Below are 17,877 nucleotides of genomic sequence, written 5' to 3'. Positions count from 1 at the left end.
ATATCTCTCTTTTTTGTGAGAACACAGAAACAATGTGTTTTATAAACATGTAGTAGAAACAATCAGAAACTAAAAAAAACTCGTGGGTGTAATGATAATTTTCCATAAACGAAGTAGAGATTTTATTTCAGCCTAACCTACAATATAAGTGTTTTTATAGACAGTAGAATTTCTTTTATTATATTACCTTAACAATACATCCTTCGTACAGTTTTTCTTCTTCGATGGTTTTCGTGTAATTGGCCAAGAAGACGGGAGGATTGTCGTTAAGATTCTCAATATTGATGATGACTTTAGCATAATCCTCGAACAGTCCATCGAAAGCTTTCACGTCAAGGCTATAGCTAGTTATATTCTCATAATCCAGTTCGTTGTTGACTCGAATCTCACCGGTGAAGTTGCGAATAACGAAAGCATCGTAAGTGTTGCCAGCTACGATACTATACGAAACCACAGATGCTAAAAGAAAAAAAACGTTTTTTATCATTTTCTGCCACGTTCAATCGTTTTAGGGTTAGCTGTCTCTTAAAATAGATTTCGCTTATTAAATCTTTACTAAGAATGTGCTTTAAATATTTTCGTTAATAATAACATTAGCAAAAACGTTAGTAATCATTTTAAAACAAGTCTTGAAAAGTTTGTCTAGTCTAGAGTTATACCGCGAGCCCGGGGCTCTAAGTATCTGGAATTCCTTAAAATACAAAACAAACGAATACGTTCATTTTCTACGAAGATTACAAATGTCAGGGTCGCAACGCCCACATCGAATCGAGATTGTAAAACACTGAATGTTTTGTTTAGCGTGGGTTGGAACTTAAGTTTGAGTTTCTCGTTGAAATAAATTAACAACTATGCCTTTTAAAACAGACTGTAACAAGCTTGAAAATTCGACTTGTTTCTTGAAATAATTTTTGAATTATACAACGATAAACTTTTAGATATTGGAACAGAGGCTTGATAGATACGGCAATTTCACTATTTAAGCAAGTGTATCTTTAGGTGTAATTGTGTTGATTTAGAAACGAAATTCTATTACTCTACTCGTACTAGGTGTTCTGGAGCCAATTAGTTAGATAAAGTATTTACCTGTGTCAATATCGACTGCAGTAACTTGTGTAACAAGTTCATTTATATTTGCATTTTCCGCAATTGATTCAGCAACGTAAGTTTCTTGTGTGAAATGTGGTCTATTGTCGTTTTTATCGGCGATTTCGATAAGAAACACTTGTTGGCCGGCGTTATGTTTTCCGGGTATTAGTGCCGATTCTGAATTATCGGTTGCAATAATTTTTATGTTATAGAAACTCCTTTCTTCTCTATCGAACATCTTTAGTGTTGTTATGTTGCCAGTAATGCTGTCGATAGCGAAAGGATCTGACGGGTCTCCGAGCTCGTAAGTCACTTGATTGTTTGCTGAAGTACCGTCAGCATCAAATGCTCGAACTTGCATAACAGGAGTGCCAGGCGGTTCGTTTTCTAGGACACTGCCCGATCTGATTTCGCTGAATATTGGAATATTATCGTTTACGTCTTCAACTTCTATTTGTATAATAGTTTCTGCTGCTAATTTATAATTGTTCTGGAAATAATTTAAAATGGGAGATAATTATAATTGAATTGAAATTAAGTTTTTTTTTAATGAAAATGTCAAATGGTTACCTGTATTCTGACAGTTAATGTATAATCGGTGATTTTCTCGTAATCCAAATGATTACCGAGTTTTATGTAGGCGGAATCAGCTTCGGGCTCCAATACAAATGTGTGCCATTTATTCGTTTGTTCCGTTTGACCCATAACTAATTCGAATTGCAGTTTCTTCTCTTCAGGTATATTTGACCTAAAAAAAGAAATTTGTTTGTAGAGAAATACACACTTAGAAAGGATAAGATATTAATATAAAAAATTGGATTCCTTACACAGCTCTAACTGTAGCTATAGGTGTGTTGAAGTCAGCGTAATTTTCTTTTAATCTTATCGGTTCATCGGGAACTTCTATGAAGGACGGGCTTTTCTTGTTAGACTCTATGACTTGAATGTCTAAAGTAATCGAACTTTGCTGAGGAGGATCGCCCATATCTTTCACTATGGCACTCAACTTAAATTTGTACCCGGGAACTTTCTGCGGGAATAACATCAAAATCACAATTATTGTAACGATATTTTCCCGTTTACGATGCCGCAGAGATCGTAGAGCGATATTAAAGGGTACCTAAAATATTTTATATTTGGAATCCTGCCAAACCAGTGGATCCTTTGCTGATCCATAAAAATGAACATCGCGAAACATGCAATAATATTAAATTTATTATTTTACGGAACAAAATGATTTAACACATTTTGATTCAGTAATTACAAAGTCTTATATTAATTTGGTAGCAATACAATAATTAACGTTTTTGAATTACTTGGCTCTGCAGCAAAATAAGAATTAATATTTTAGGACATTAATATCGATTGTGAAATGATTGATACTTACGTCAATAGTTTTATTTAAAAAGATAACTCCGTTGTCTGGATCTATGTAGAAGTAAGCTTGGTCCGGAGAATTGGAGTCGAGGCTGTAGTGGACGATGGAGTTATTTCCATCATCGATGTCAGTGGCTGATATCCTCATCACTTCGCGTCCGCTGGGCAAGTCTTGAGGCACAGACTCCGAATACGACTGGACAGAAGGTTAAACATTAAATTACTTGACTTTGAAGTAATTTGGAATGATTTAGTAAGTTGTGGGAATTTAAAAATTACAATTCATCAATGTTTGTTAAAACCTTAGATTTTTATGATCAAAAATTTTTAATAACTTTTCAATATTTTTATAAAGAAGACACACATTAGCTTCTATGTTATGTTGTTATTATATTTCACTTCGACATGTTCTACGCGAAGCATGCCCAAAGCTTAGAGAAAGTTTCTTATTTAAAATAATAATAATCGTGCAGTGTGATAAAATGCACCTAAGGGGAAAGAGCAGCCTAGCTAAAAAAACACATCGACTAGAAATGTGCAAAATAAGTGAATTCAAACACAGAATGAAGAAATGTTTACCGATAACGCCTTGAGCGGCGGCTTACGATCCTAAATCATGCAGCAACATGCAATAGAAATAGAATACTATTCAAATGTTTCTCAAGTATCGATTGTTACCAAGGCTTCGTCAACTTACAACAATACAACAATCTACTAATTCAAAAACAACAGCAATGGTAACAATCGAATGTTAGTTATCAACAGTGTCAATTTAAACATTTTTGTGCGAAACGCTCTCTCTCTTTGTGAAATTCTCTGCTCTTTTAGACAAACCTTCCAAACGTCTCCACGGAAGACCTTCGAAAAACAGGCAAGAGTTAATAAAGTCTGCGCCACGTTTTGAGGCTAATGGACGAATGCTTAGTTAGTCACAAACAAATAATTATTAGGACAATAAAATAGATAAATATTAATCAAACAATGCAAATTCCATTCCAATGTGAGACCTAAAATTTAAAAATAAATTAAATATGCCGTTATTATACAGATCTTAATTACATTCAATGGTAAAGTAAACACAGAATTGGAATTCACAGCATCAAGATAAATAATATAAATTTTCGGTGACATTTCCTTGATTGAAATTCGAACTCAGAAATAACCATAAGACTGGATTCTATACCTAAGACAGGACAGAGCGTTTGCTAAATATAGCCCTAATGAGTTTGGCTTCTTGGTTTAGGTTATACTCACAACTTTATCGAAGACTGGCTGGTTGTCATTGATGTCTTCAATAAGAATCTTGATGGTGCACGCATCGTCTAGCTGTGGTTGGCCGTTGTCACTTGCTCGTACAGTTATGTATGCTTCCTTTTCGCGCGACGGCTCGTCGTGGTCGAAAACCTGTGGTTACATCTTTTTTCTTTAATAATTTGTCAAATATTGGTTACAAATATCATACCTTTGTTCCACGAGAGCTATATGCAATGTAATACATAAAAGTGGAGTAAGAGTTTAGTTTATCAGAATATTTAAGTCAAATTGATTTATTATGCTTCAATAATCAGAAAAAGAAATAAAAGCTGGACTCTTTAACAATATAGTGAGAAAAAATGTAAAACTTACATCAGCTGTTGTAATTTCTCCCGTTTCAGGGTCTACGTGAAATCTCTCTTTCTCACCAGGAGTGGAGACGAATTTATACGTGACTTTTCCACCCATATCAGGCGGATCCCTGTCTTCTGCATGCACCTAGAAATATGGACGATTGTAACATTCTTTTTCAAAAATACAATTAAACGACCTAACATTGTATGAAAGTGAAAATTCTTAACAGTAAATTATGTAGCAGTGTGACAACTATAAAAAAAATAGTTTGTTTTTATTTGAGTATTGATATTACATTTGATTTAGAGTAGGTAATATGTTCCAGAATATTTGAATCGTGAAGTCTCACGGGCAACTGCGTCGTCCATTGAATCGGATATGTCCGATAAGTTTCAAGGAACCGTTCATTCGTAATTTCCTGCTTACACTTGACCAATGATGATAAATATTTGTACAATAATACATAAAGAATCAAATTTTGCACTTCTTTTTCAGATATCCAAATGCATCACTCGAAAACAGAAACGGTATGATAATGAAGTCGTTGGTTAATTAAATACTTTATTTTATATCTAGTTACTATATCTTACTATATAACAGTAAGTTTCCACTGAAGTAACATAACAAACAGAGGTAATACGTTTTAGAATAGTGTTTGGTCAGTGGTAGCCATTGTTAAAATTACTTACCGTGAACACATACGTGCCAACAGGTTGTTCCTCCTTCACCATAGGTTTGTAGTTCAAACATTCGGTGAACAGTGGCTTGTGGTTATCCTTGACTGCCAACTTCGGTGACATGCCGGGTACGAACTGAAATCGCGTAAGGGCGCGCCCCTGTATTGTTAGTCAGGGTGTTTGAATTGAATTATTGGCCTATTACTAATAAACGTTTACTGAATGTCTTTGTTTTCAATAAAACCTGTTTTACAACGGTGTGTCTACTGCACACTTGTACAAAAATATAACGTCTTTTTTATCTTAAAAAGTGGGTATTCATAAATAGAATGTTATGCGTAAGCTTGCCAGCTTATATTATAATGGTATTAAATTTAAATTACCTTGGTACTTTTATTTCTAAAAAAAATTAAAATTTCAATATATCTACCAGTAATAGACCAATAGCAATTAAGTTACCTCTGTCCAATGTTTTTGATAGCTGCAGAAAAAACAAGTGCAAAACGCTTGTGCCAACATTAAATTAAACGATTCCAATTAAAATAGCAGTTTTAAAAAATTAAACTTACAATAGTATAATTAATTTGTGAAATATAACAGTTGTTCATTTATTGTTAAAAATTAAAAAAAAACAGCACAAATTCTACAAAAGCATCAGAACATAAGTAACTTATTTTAGACACGTTTTTTTTTGTATTGTACATTAAAATTCAAAACTAATTTATCAATTGTATAGATTTACGTCATAGATAAATTATCATTTCAAAAAAATAGTAACCTACCCTCTCACGATCTTTTAACGTAAGAGGTTTAGACATTTTTCCGTGACAATTTATCTAAATACTTAACTAAGATATTCACCACATTTAAAACTATGAAATAAATATCATGCATGTACTTTAAAAAATGTAATAAAGTGATACATTATATACATAAATCTTACGTTTGAAATATGTACCTTGCGAAATCCCTGTATGCGATTGGAAATTATTAAAACTATTAATATTAATGACACGATTATTTTTTTTAACTTACATCCATCCTCGAGAGCTTTAATCTTCTTTAAGTAGAATGCAATTTATCATTTTAAATTAATTTATTTTCATGCATAACACATCTATTATTTAAGAATAAGCAAGAAAATAATAAAAAACAATCTATGGGGAAGCTTTGAGGGGAGTAATGTAATGTTACGAATTACGATGAGATATTTCGTTGTGAATGCGTTTGACGTATGACGTCACAAAACTTACGGCTGATGTGTGTATTGGCAGGTACCCATCGAGGTGCCTCGAGTGACGTAACCTGGTCACGTGGTGCGACGGGTGTTCTCTCACTGCGGACAAAAAGAAAGAAAATGTTAAATTTATGTTAACAGTTCTCACAAATTCATATAAACACTATTGTTATCTCTTTTGTTTTCAAAGGGATTGAGGTGGATGGTTATATTGCTTTGACACAGGCCCTACAAAAACTCTGTACAAAACTCAGCATGACATGGTAACAATAAATATTACTTTGGTACTCTCCTTTGTGGTTACAATGTTATCAAAAATATTGCCATAGTTTTTTCTAAATAATCTTAGTCATATCGAGTCACAATAATTACCATTATTTGTTAATTAATTTTGAAAGCGTAATTATTGGGGAGGGTGAGCTAATGGGCGATAATCTGGCTCAGTGAACTAGTTCGTTTGGTTGACCCGACATAAGCCGACCCTTGAGACACCCGTCAATGTAAATCTAATCTGCATACGAGGTGAGACACCCGACTTAAAGGAGGTTTAAAATGTTTAAAAAATTAATTAGTTTTCACATTTTTGTACATAACATTTTCAAAACATAATATTTCGATTTACATATTTCGTAGTTCTTGCGTAGTGCGTAGATGCGTGGGAGAGTAAACGTAATTGCTATGTTATCCGTACAAAACAGGATCGCTAGTGTAAAATACATACAAAGTACATTACCTTTATCTTAATACAGTAAAGTTAAAGTGTGTCATGGGGTTAAGCTTTAGTACAATCATTATTATTCGGCTTACATCATACAAGTGCCTTAGCGGCGTGTTTACGTAACAGTTGAACTTGACGCAGCTTCAGTATACGCTCCATTACTGCGAGATAACGCGAGCTAAAACTAATTTACCTCGACAATAACAATATTTTACTTGGATTAAACCATCTGACGTACAACGGTCGTGCAAATGTTATTTAAACTAATTCACATTTGCAGCTAAACAAAATTCTTTAGATACACAAGATCCCTAAAGTAAGATTCATTTGCAAGAACCTCTCCCTTTGAATAGTAGAAACCGATTAAAACAGACAAGGTTTGTTTCTTCAACCATAGTATCAATATTTTCCGATATAAAGAAGACTATCATACTATCATTGTCCATTCATCTGCATTCGTTGCATAGAAAAAGATAATTTGTGCATTTCTTAAATTGAGAATTTCAACTTACATATTAATTAAAAGTGAAAAAGAAAATAATTTAATAATCTACATATATGATACATTATGAGGAAGATATCGCAACGCTTCCGTGGACTGCGCTTTGATGGAACCGGATTAGATGCATTCAAAAGCTGCCAACACAGTGGGCGGAGTGATGCATTCAAACAGAAATAATCCAATAGAACGCACTGCTCTCCGTGAGTTCCCGCTAACGGCTACAAGCACAAAGACGATGCTTCAAACGCTTTGTGCTCTGAACACAAACAGACACACAAATGGCCTTATTTCGGCTACACAACGGTGTATTAAGTTTTGATACCACTGTATCCATAACGCTTCGACTCACATGCATGTTTCCTGATAGACCGTACTTCCCAGAAGGTACATATGTTAGGTTTCGAATAACAACTTGAACAATACATGTAAACTACCTAGAATATTGGATACCACATCTTATGGAAATTTTAACCATAAAAAGAAACATATAATATATCGCAAGTCAAGATCAAATGTACTTGTATAACGTAAAAAAGAGCATATTAATTTACTTGAAGACACGGAATCAGAGGTAATTGACTCTTTCCTATATTTATTTGAACGATTTTTTCCGTATACATAAACCTTCGATCGGGAAACTCAGGGAAGCGGAAGAGAAAAACATTCGCTATCAAACTAATTGCGTTAACAAGCCGGAAGTGGTTGTTGGGAGGTGAAATGTGGGGGAGAGGTTGAAAAAGGGTAAAGAAACGAGAGCGCGTTGACATCAACATATTTCATTTTTCGTTTCCCCCGGCGACAGTATCTTAATAGGAATCTGATGCGTTTTTTTAACGTTAATTACAATTCAAATAACATTTACATTTTTTAATCCAAAGGTGACGGTGTGAATAAAGCTTTGATTGATTACGTTATTAACTGGATTTGTACTTGAAAATTTGTGTTTAAAAATCAGTACAATTCGTTATTTTGTATTTACAAGACAAACGAAAATGAATAATTTTTAAGTTACAGAAGAGAGGCCAAATAAAATTACAAACGTAATTAAAATCGCAAACTTTTTGAATATTTAAATGGAATGAAGCTAAAATAAAAAAAAATGCGACGTGATTGATAAGTGTAGTGTGTTATCACGTGAAACAAAAACTGTGTGCGAGTGATTGAAACGTTAGCTCGGAGCCACGCCCATCTCTGATGGATGACGGCATTGACGTGCTAAATTAGTGGCACGTCTAAAACATTTTTTTTTAATTTTCAATAAAGTCATACTAGTTACGTTTATCGTGTATTGAAAATATTATGTTTAATTTGATTCTGACTTTTACTGTGGCTGAAAATTCTAACACCATACTATTTGAACATCGATCCATAACACCTATTAGCTATTTTGTATGTGACAGTGCGATTTTAATGACCAGATAGTTTCATTTACGTATTTGTAAATAGAGTATGCCATTTAATTAGGTAAAGTATAGTACCTTAAGTTACACTAAGGATTACTAAGAGCTTGTAGTTATTGATGATTATTTTCCGCCATACTCAATACGTGATCAAAGGAAAAAGGCTAGTCTTTAGTAGTCGGGTAACAGCGGGATGTCGTCTCCAATATACGACGTATTCGCACATTCTAAAGGGAAAACAAAACGATAACACGTTCTTATACTGTATATAAGATGTTATATTACAGATATAACTTATCAACTGGGCAAGTCTTTGTTTTCTCTAGGTCATATTTTTATTATTTCATTGAAAACTTAAACTCTTGATCATAACATTTGGAATCTTGTATATGTGTGTTAATTTTGCCACATCAAAACTTAGACGTAAGCGTCTCTGATAGTAGGGTGTATAGCCTTTCCTTTTTACTAAGGTTCATGTACCCTCTTTGTATCATATCACCACTTGATGTCAATAGGGATCATCAACGAATGATCCAACAATGAATTAATAAATAGAATAATGAATACACTGAAACCGTAGTCAAATATTTAGTATTCAGTTTGCAATGATGTTGTGTTAGTCAAAGTTGAGTGACGTCTGAGCCGGCTCCCCGAGGGACAATTTGCGAGTTTATTGAGTATCGGCTCACAGAATTAATGTGTTTGCACAACAAGTGATACGGATGCGTGGGGGCTAGAAGCGCGTATATAAACGCCACATACAATGTATAGTTATAATTTATTAAAACTTTATTGATAAAATGCTTACATCCATACCGTGTTATCTTTGCCAAAGTTAAAAAGTACATTTGAAAAAGAACGTTTAAATAACGCAAAGACTATTCTTTTTTATATATTTTTTAATATAATTGTAAATACGTTAACCTACTCTGTTTCACACTGTAGGCCATAGGCATATGAAATTGTATATATAATATGTTCACATAAAACCATAGTTTTGTTTCTTTAATTCGGGATATACTGTGATGAGAATAATTTCGACATTTTTCAACTATATAATGTTTATGTTTAATTGACATAAACTCCTAACAAATACCACAGCTAGAGAAATGGACTTTAAACCGATGCAATAGGGTTCACGTTGGAATGTTAGGACAAATGCGAGCGTAGCCTAATTAACTTTTATATTCATATTATCTTAATCATAAAACAGCCGCGTGCTACACTTGCGGATTATTATTTAGAAGCGAAATTTTGTGACGGGACAAAATTAAGGAAGGTAGGAATTTTATATTCCTTAATGATACACGTAACGATTATTACAAGAGCTAATAATGAGTAAGATATTGAGAAGTATCACCTGTTGATTAAATGTACCTCAATAAGTTTCATAAACAGGAATATGGCATTATTCTCTAATTCATGTAATTATATCAGTCTTATTCCTTTTAAAAGACTTTAAATTTCTTTAGTTAAAAAATGTAATCTTACGCGTTTAAAGTACAACATAAGAAAGAGAAAGTGCCGAATTGTCCCAAAATAAATTGCCAATTTTCAACGTCATGCAAAAAATTATTAAGCGACGTGCGCCTCGCATTTTTAATTACTTTGACGTTAAGACGTTTCCATCAGCATTTATTATTTCAGGTTAAAAAAAACTTTGACACCTTAGTTAATGGGTCGTTTTAATTAACCGCAAAATTATATCGACATTCTGGCCTATGTTCAGGAAATGTTAATTATTGAATGCATTTCAATGAAAATTAACTTTTTAGTAGTAACATGTTTTAGTAGAATTAAAAAGTAACTTGAGGCAACATATTTGACATTAAGTAACGTAAAACGCAACATTTTTCCTTCATTAAATTCATCGATAACCTGCAAGGAACGTCACTAAAGCTAAGTATTTTGGTTGGTTTCTTTTGATAAGGGCATCAAAGGTGAGAAGGGGCTAGGCAAGGCCTGTTATCGCAACCGCAAGATAACGCCCAGCCTTAAACGCCGAGTTATGACTTCGAATTTATGACCAGCAGCGGTTACAATCTGCAGACTATTAAATTGCGTATCTTTTTAAAAAACGCAAAGATAACATGAAATTGTTTTGATCACTTCCTGTATACTAAATAAAGAAAAAAAAAAGAAAACATTGTTAAATCCGTCATTTGGGGAGGCCGTAGTTTCTTATGCGTTCGTTTTATATACGATTCATAAAACATTGTAAAACATTCATGTAAGGAACATAATTACATTTAGGAATTAAATGTTTTTTATGATAATAGGTGACGAGAAATAGTGTTTGTAAAAGAGAGTAGCGAAATATTTATCATAAAATTTATTATCTTTTGCTACTAAGATAATTAGTGCCGAAGTTTCCGAAGGTTTAGTTTTTTTTATTTGTTTTTTAAATTACAAATGTTATCGATTATATGAATGAGTTGCGATAGTATCACCCTTCACCTTTGGGACCTAATGACCCCAGTGAAAGCAGCATTGTATTATTAGACGCTATTTACATACCTCTATTACCATCGTAAATCATACGATAGAATCTCTTATTGGAGCGTGGAAAGGGTTACTTATCTTTTTAAACTAAAGATCTTGATATTATTAAAATACGAAAAATCGCTTAAGAAACCATTTTCTTTTGTTTACTTGTAGTAAATTAAGAATATATTGAAATCTTACTTCTTACTAATATTATAAATGAGAATATTTGGATGGTTGTATAGATGTTTGCTTGAAGGTATCTCGAGAACGGCTGCATTGATCTCGCTGAAATTTGATAAAGATGTAGAACATAGTCTTGAAGAACATATAGGCTACTCATTGACTTTATTATAATTCTGCGCGGACGAAGTCGCGGGCCACAGCTAGTCGGTTATAACAAATACACGTATCTTTGTTCGTATACTTACTATACTATACGACATTATAATAAACTTCTATAAAAACGGCTAAACACTCACGTATATTCGTCCGATGGCGGCACCGTACGAAGTGTTTTGATATTATATATGTAAGAATATATTTTTATATAAGTTTAAATATTATCTGTAATATTAGTAAATACTAGATAATATTCATTGCTATTAATGTTGGAATACAGATATCTATGCAAATGTAAGATGATATTGTAATCGGAGGAACGTTTATGGCACATCAAAGGGAGCGGAGTACCGATTGCGAAGCCAAATATTGTCTCGGAAATGGCAACATTGACAAATGTCTAACAATTACGGTCAGGTTCCATGAACATTGACAAATGGCACACTATTACTGTGCTAAGATGAGTGTGCTTGTCGAACACATAATTTAATAATGAAGGGTGACATCCTGAGTTTCGATTGCTTAATATACATTTTCATAAAAATACATTTCTGTATGCATTGCCTCTACTTATACATACAGGTAAAAATTATATATTCTGTTGGTTAACCATTACAAATGCAAAAGTTTGGATAGATGGATGATTGTTACAATGTATCACCGGTACGACTCAACAGATCTTGATGAAATTTGGAAAACACATAGGCTCTAAAATATATTTTTTTTAATTCCGGACGGGGCGAGGGACACAACTAATTACTTATTAAAATATCGGTCTATTTTAAGACTATAATGAAAAACAGAGTCTAATAAGACCATAAAAGAAACCAAGTGGTAACACACCATAAATACTATAGAATGAGTAAACATTGTAAGCAACAACTATAATTGCAACCCGGTATTGTCATGACCTTTGTGAGGTCGCGTGTAATGAAAATTGACGTACAGGATGAGCCAGTAATTGACATTGAATGCATTCAACTTGTTACATAGACTTACTGATGTGCGTTTAAAGTCGTCAATGAAAGAATTAAATGCTTAATTTGAAAAAAAAAATAAGCCTTCATCATTTAAGTATTCCGCACTCAGAGTTCTTTGATGGCGACTAAGAACCCCCTTTTGGTAGATTTAGTAAGAGAGATAAATTGAGGGGAAATCATAACTAAGTAACGACTGTGAGTGGCGCAGTCGAAATCGTATGTTATCTTTAAATCAAGAAAACGCAGCAAAATTCATTTACAATTCTAATAGATATCCTCACTAAAGACGGAACTCCGTACAAGGAAACTAAAAGCCTTACACATCAGATATACAACGCCAAAGGCAAAAAATCAAAGATTCACTGGAGCTCATTACAACACACGATGAACGCAAATAGTTTGAATAAATTGCATATCTAGTGAGAGCTGGATCTTTGAGGTGAAAAAATCAAAACTCGAACGAATTGATCTTGATGAGATTAGCATAGAGGAAGGAATGCTTCTCAAACGCTAGTTCTCTTTACATAAATAAACGATCTTGTTAATTCATGCCATTTACATTTATATCAGTGCTTTTAAATCGCCCTTTTTCTACGTGCTAACAGATCCTTTGCTAGTGATAACGTCTTTTACTTTCATCCTTTAATCTATTTTTCGTAGAAGGAATTTTTGCAACTTCAAAAAAGATACCGTCTATAGTATTTCTCAGAATTTTCTTCTGATCCACAGAACTTGAAAAATTTGGTTGTTTGAAAACAATCTTGTAATAAATGAGTATTGTTATAAATATTAATAAAAAAAATGTTTTGCTGACATTTAGCGATTGGTATTTGAATGAAGTTATATAGGCAGAGTTCAGTATTTATCGAGCAACCAACACGTTGAAGCAAGCGATTAAAACTATAAACTCTCTTTTCGACAATTAATATTTTAAATCACAAGTTTAGAAGTTCTCCAACCATCAGTTTCTGAGGCTAAAATCTCTGTACAAAACATAAAGTCATCCCTGTCATTATTTTTGACAAAACAGAGATAACAATATGTATTAAATGAAGATCTTGGTCTCGGAAACCCACAGTTAATAGGAATTTTTATTTAGATCACGTGCCACGTATCATTTTACACCTTGCATTGTTATCGTAAGCTGGCAACTAGCTAGTGAAATATTATAACGAGGTGATGTTGGATGCATAAGAATCGTTTATTTCTGCCATATCCCTCTATTTGGTATAAATTAGTTCCCAATACTTATTTCAGCTAAGTTATAAACGAACGATACTTGCATAAGATGAAAATCTTTAGTAAAACATAAGTTTTATTAAATGAAATATGACAAGGATTTCAAATCAACTTCTATTCCACATCAGACGTGGTGTTATTATCTTACTAATATTATAAGTGTAAAGATGGATAGATGGATGGATGTTTGTTTGGGGGTGTCTACAGACTGGATGGATCTCGATGTAATTTGGCATAGATGTTATAAAGCACATAATCTGGAAGAACAGAGGCTACTTATTATTTTTTTTTTAATTATACGCGGATGGCGTCGTTGGCAAAAGCTAGTATTAAATAGTCTTTTTTAAATTTGTTAATTAAAAGATCATTTGTAGATTTTTCTACATTTGCAAAAATAGAATATTGCCGTTTTAATAATTCAGTGCCACAAAATATAGTTAATAAAATATATCCTCAACAATAAATACTACACATTACTTATTGTGCTACGTTTGCGAGTTGGTTTTCGTGTGCGGAGTGCAGATAGGACGGAGTTACTTCAAGTATTAAATGAAGCAATTATGAAGCGCCAGCTTTTTTTTACATTTAAAATTAACCGATTTTTTTAAATATAATGAAAAATATACTTTTAAATTTTAACGATATATCTTATCCTCCTTCTTGATTACTATAGGATATTTTTTTTTATAAGAGAAGGGGGCAAACGAGCGGCGGGAACACCGAGGTGATCAACGACACCCATGGATATCTGCAACACCAGAGGAACTGCAGATGGATATATTTTAAAATTAAATTTGATTGTCATAGGAGCAAGTCGTCTCATATTGACTACCAATCCATAGGTACGAAATCATTACCTATTTAGTAACAGTATAAAGCCTTAGTGAAGTTTAAGTTATCAGTTTTAAAAATAGAATATTTTATCGAGTTTGCATTTCAAATCGGCAGTCGTGATGGTCAGGGGTCTGTATTCCCACGACGTCCGCCTTGCTCCGATACCCATGGTCGCCCACGGTACTACGGGTCACGAACTTGCCCACTACACTGTTCTTACCAGTGAAAGTTACGGTATGTATGTTATAAAATTTATCACTTCAATCTTTATAGACTTTGAATAATTTTAAAGTTAATCATCTGTGTGTTTTGATACTATGAAAAATCAATTTGAAAGTTTTTTTTTCAGTTATTTTATTTGTTCATTTTTGCGTTTGGGAATTGGAATACCATTCTTATGGACGTAAAAAGATACCTTTGAGGCTGATTGAAGGTATATTAAGATAATCCATTATCTCAACCGCGATCTGTTACTGGCTTAAAAAGAAATATATCTTTATTTCGTTGTTATAAAAAGGGTAACATTTTCGCAAATAAGAAGCATTATAATAAAGCCTTTGGCATTCTCAATAAAGTAACAACTAAAAGCCGATACACAAACCACATTCAAACCCGAATGTTGTTCCATTATTGAATTATTTAGAGAGTTTGGGTAACACAAAATACCTCTTATCTTTGTTTACCGTACATTTATAAATACGGACGGATTTGAATTAGCGATGCAAATCGAGTAATAATTCAATAAATCAAACCCTTGGTCACTCTCACTGTCCCTCGGCAAAGTTACGTGAATTTGTGGAAGTTTGTATAAGGGCAGGACGATATGTTATTAAAAGGATGGACAAACAAGATTTCAGCATTACGCTTTCTAATATTTTAAGTGCTTTGCTAAAATATTTAAAACTTATTTCTTTAATCAAAAGGATTTAACTTATAAAGATAGATATTCGCTGCTGTAATGATATTAATATAAAAGGTATTAATGAATAAGTAAAAATCAATTCAAGTCAGTTTATTCAAACCGTCAAATTGTGAACTAACACTTTATATAAGTTAGAACAAAAGACAGAAAACCTTAGAACATCAGTTTACTAGATTAAAATGTCTTCAATAGACCTTTGAACCGCTGTACATAATGTAACAATTTTGTCTAAACAAGATCTATTAAATGTACTAGTCGTTTGATAGCACGCTATTGGAACAAGTTTAACAAACAATCTAGATTGTTAGTTTAATTGATAATATCTGACAGAATAATTCGTACAATGTATACTTAGCCGACGTCGATAAACTGCATCAATTAACTTGTTAACGGTTTTCAAATACAAGTTTTAACATGAAAAATCTTTACACAAACCTCTACGTAAGTCTTACATTCGATTGTAATAATTTAATTTTTTTTTAAATTTAATAAAATTTTACTAAGCTTGTAATCTTTTTCGTTACAAATATATATTGTTTTTTTTTTAAATCGAAGACAGCATGTTTTATCCAAGCGCATTGTCGCGTCGGACTTAGTTCTAAGGTACTCCCCGGAGAGGATGTCTGTCCGGACTAACAAGATTTACTTATAGTCAGGTACTGTGTGCTTTTAAAGATAAACTTTATTGTTCAAAAAATTTGAACTACAGTAGTGTAAGATCATCGGACATTTTTTTTTAACTAGCATAGCTAGTCCGCGCAACTCTGGAACATGCGAGACCGGTCACACGCGACCTCTAACTTAGTATTAGTAGCTTAATGGAAAGTGTCTATAATGTTTATAATTGAAGAAGATGTAAACAGATATTTTTTCGAATTTTATAAGTACACGTAACGATTAAACGTATTATGCAAATTATGTCATCGTATAGTTATAATCATTGAAACTAATGTAGCATTGATATACGCGGAATTATGAAAATAACCTTTGCATTGGTAATATTATCTCGCAACGTACACATACAGGAATAATTAATGTTACTGACATTTCCCATTAATATCACGTAAGGTCGGAGTTTGAGTGTTGTTTGGAATAGAGGCATCCAAAAGTGATTCGCTTAACGATTTATGTCTATAATTGAATATGATTTTTTGTTGCCGTATATGTAACACGTTGTCTGTTTCATATATATAATCATATAGCGATCGCCCGCGATTCCGTCCGCGTGGAATTAAAAAAAAACATAGTAGCCTATGTGTTCTTCCAGACTATGTTCTATATATATACTTAATTTCATCGAGATTCGTTCAGCCGTTCTCAATTTACTTTCAAACAAACATCCATCTATCCATCTAAACATTCGTTGTACGTATGTCCTATTTTTCTTTAAAAATTTTAACTAACAAAAACGTAGTATGTAGATGATTTCTTTAATGTGGGAAAACGTTATAATATTATATAATTTTCAATACGTAGTTACCTCAATTATGATGAGAATACACATAGAATTATTGAATTCAGGACAACTATTCAGTTATGAAGTCTTTGTTTCAACGAGCCCTACGACGTATAGTGAAGGGCTCTTTGTGACCCATTTACACGTTTATTAACATATCAAAGGCGACGTGAGTATGTTCAATGTTAATAAATCGTACTTAATACCTTACGACTAATTGTATAATTACAATGGAAATACTCTATATTGAGAAATGTTTGACACGGGATGAGAAAATAATGGATAGTAGTAAAAGACTACACCAATTGGCGTATTATATTGATTACAATTGTTCCCCAATATCGAAACATTTATACAAAACATGATTTAAATTCTGTAAAATTATAAATTTTGTAATATTAAAAGTGTACAACTGATTTTTGACACCGAGCGTATATTATCCTTCTTTAAAAAGTTGCACATTTGCACAATGTTACAAAATTTACAACTGAAACAAAATTTATTTGCAACGATGCGAAAATAAATGTCCATCCAACTAATAACTGTGAAGTTAGTGCCTTCCGTGGTATTAACTAATGACTCCATAAACAAAATGGACGAGCGCTTTGTCACGCCCCGACGCGGATTTGTTGTTTCCAATTGCTCTCGAAAACTTCATTTCTCTTCGCTTAGTCAAGGGACGTAAATGTCGTGTGTAAGGTCAGGATCGATGGTGTAATGTGCTGTTACGCTATCGAGTGTGACCTTGTCTATTTCACAATACACACGGCAACGAGGACTACTTCTATGAGCATTTTGTTTTACAATGTTCACGGCGTGACCGCCATTACCAGTGCCTTAGTGACAAAGTGGTCTTAGCCCCTTGGTACACATGTTAACTTAAAAACTAATATTTTGCAGTTGCACTCTCTCCGTAGACACTGTCGAATTGTCGACGTGAGTTCGTCTATTCTGCCAGTACAGGCTTAGCGACTACATGTAGACTGTATAGATTTGCTTCGCCATCTTAAAA

The 17,877-nt window shown here is 33.1% G+C and overlaps 1 protein-coding gene across 2 annotated transcripts in view; it reads right to left on the bottom strand.

The window, feature by feature from the left end:
* Window positions 1–17,877, bottom strand: part of shg (DE-cadherin) — a 182,476-nt gene that overhangs the window by 27,047 nt on the left and 137,552 nt on the right. Inside the window, exons 2-10 of one of the 2 annotated variants that reach the window (XM_013310639.1) lie at window positions 6,005–6,087; window positions 4,764–4,886; window positions 4,093–4,218; window positions 3,721–3,870; window positions 2,477–2,662; window positions 1,917–2,119; window positions 1,660–1,837; window positions 1,087–1,579; window positions 188–459 (exon numbers count right to left, since the gene is read on the bottom strand). In XM_013310639.1, coding sequence (XP_013166093.1) covers window positions 188–459; window positions 1,087–1,579; window positions 1,660–1,837; window positions 1,917–2,119; window positions 2,477–2,662; window positions 3,721–3,870; window positions 4,093–4,218; window positions 4,764–4,886; window positions 6,005–6,087 — 1,814 coding nt within the window. The remainder of the gene's footprint in view (window positions 1–187; window positions 460–1,086; window positions 1,580–1,659; window positions 1,838–1,916; window positions 2,120–2,476; window positions 2,663–3,720; window positions 3,871–4,092; window positions 4,219–4,763; window positions 4,887–6,004; window positions 6,088–17,877) is intronic. The other variant, XM_013310640.1, reaches the window with a different exon arrangement.

The sequence above is a fragment of the Papilio xuthus genome, unplaced genomic scaffold (genome assembly GCF_000836235.2).
Source record: "Papilio xuthus unplaced genomic scaffold, Pxut_1.1 DF827714.1, whole genome shotgun sequence".
Taxonomy (NCBI): Eukaryota; Metazoa; Arthropoda; class Insecta; order Lepidoptera; family Papilionidae; genus Papilio; species Papilio xuthus.
This window is presented reverse-complemented; position numbering and strand designations above follow the sequence as displayed.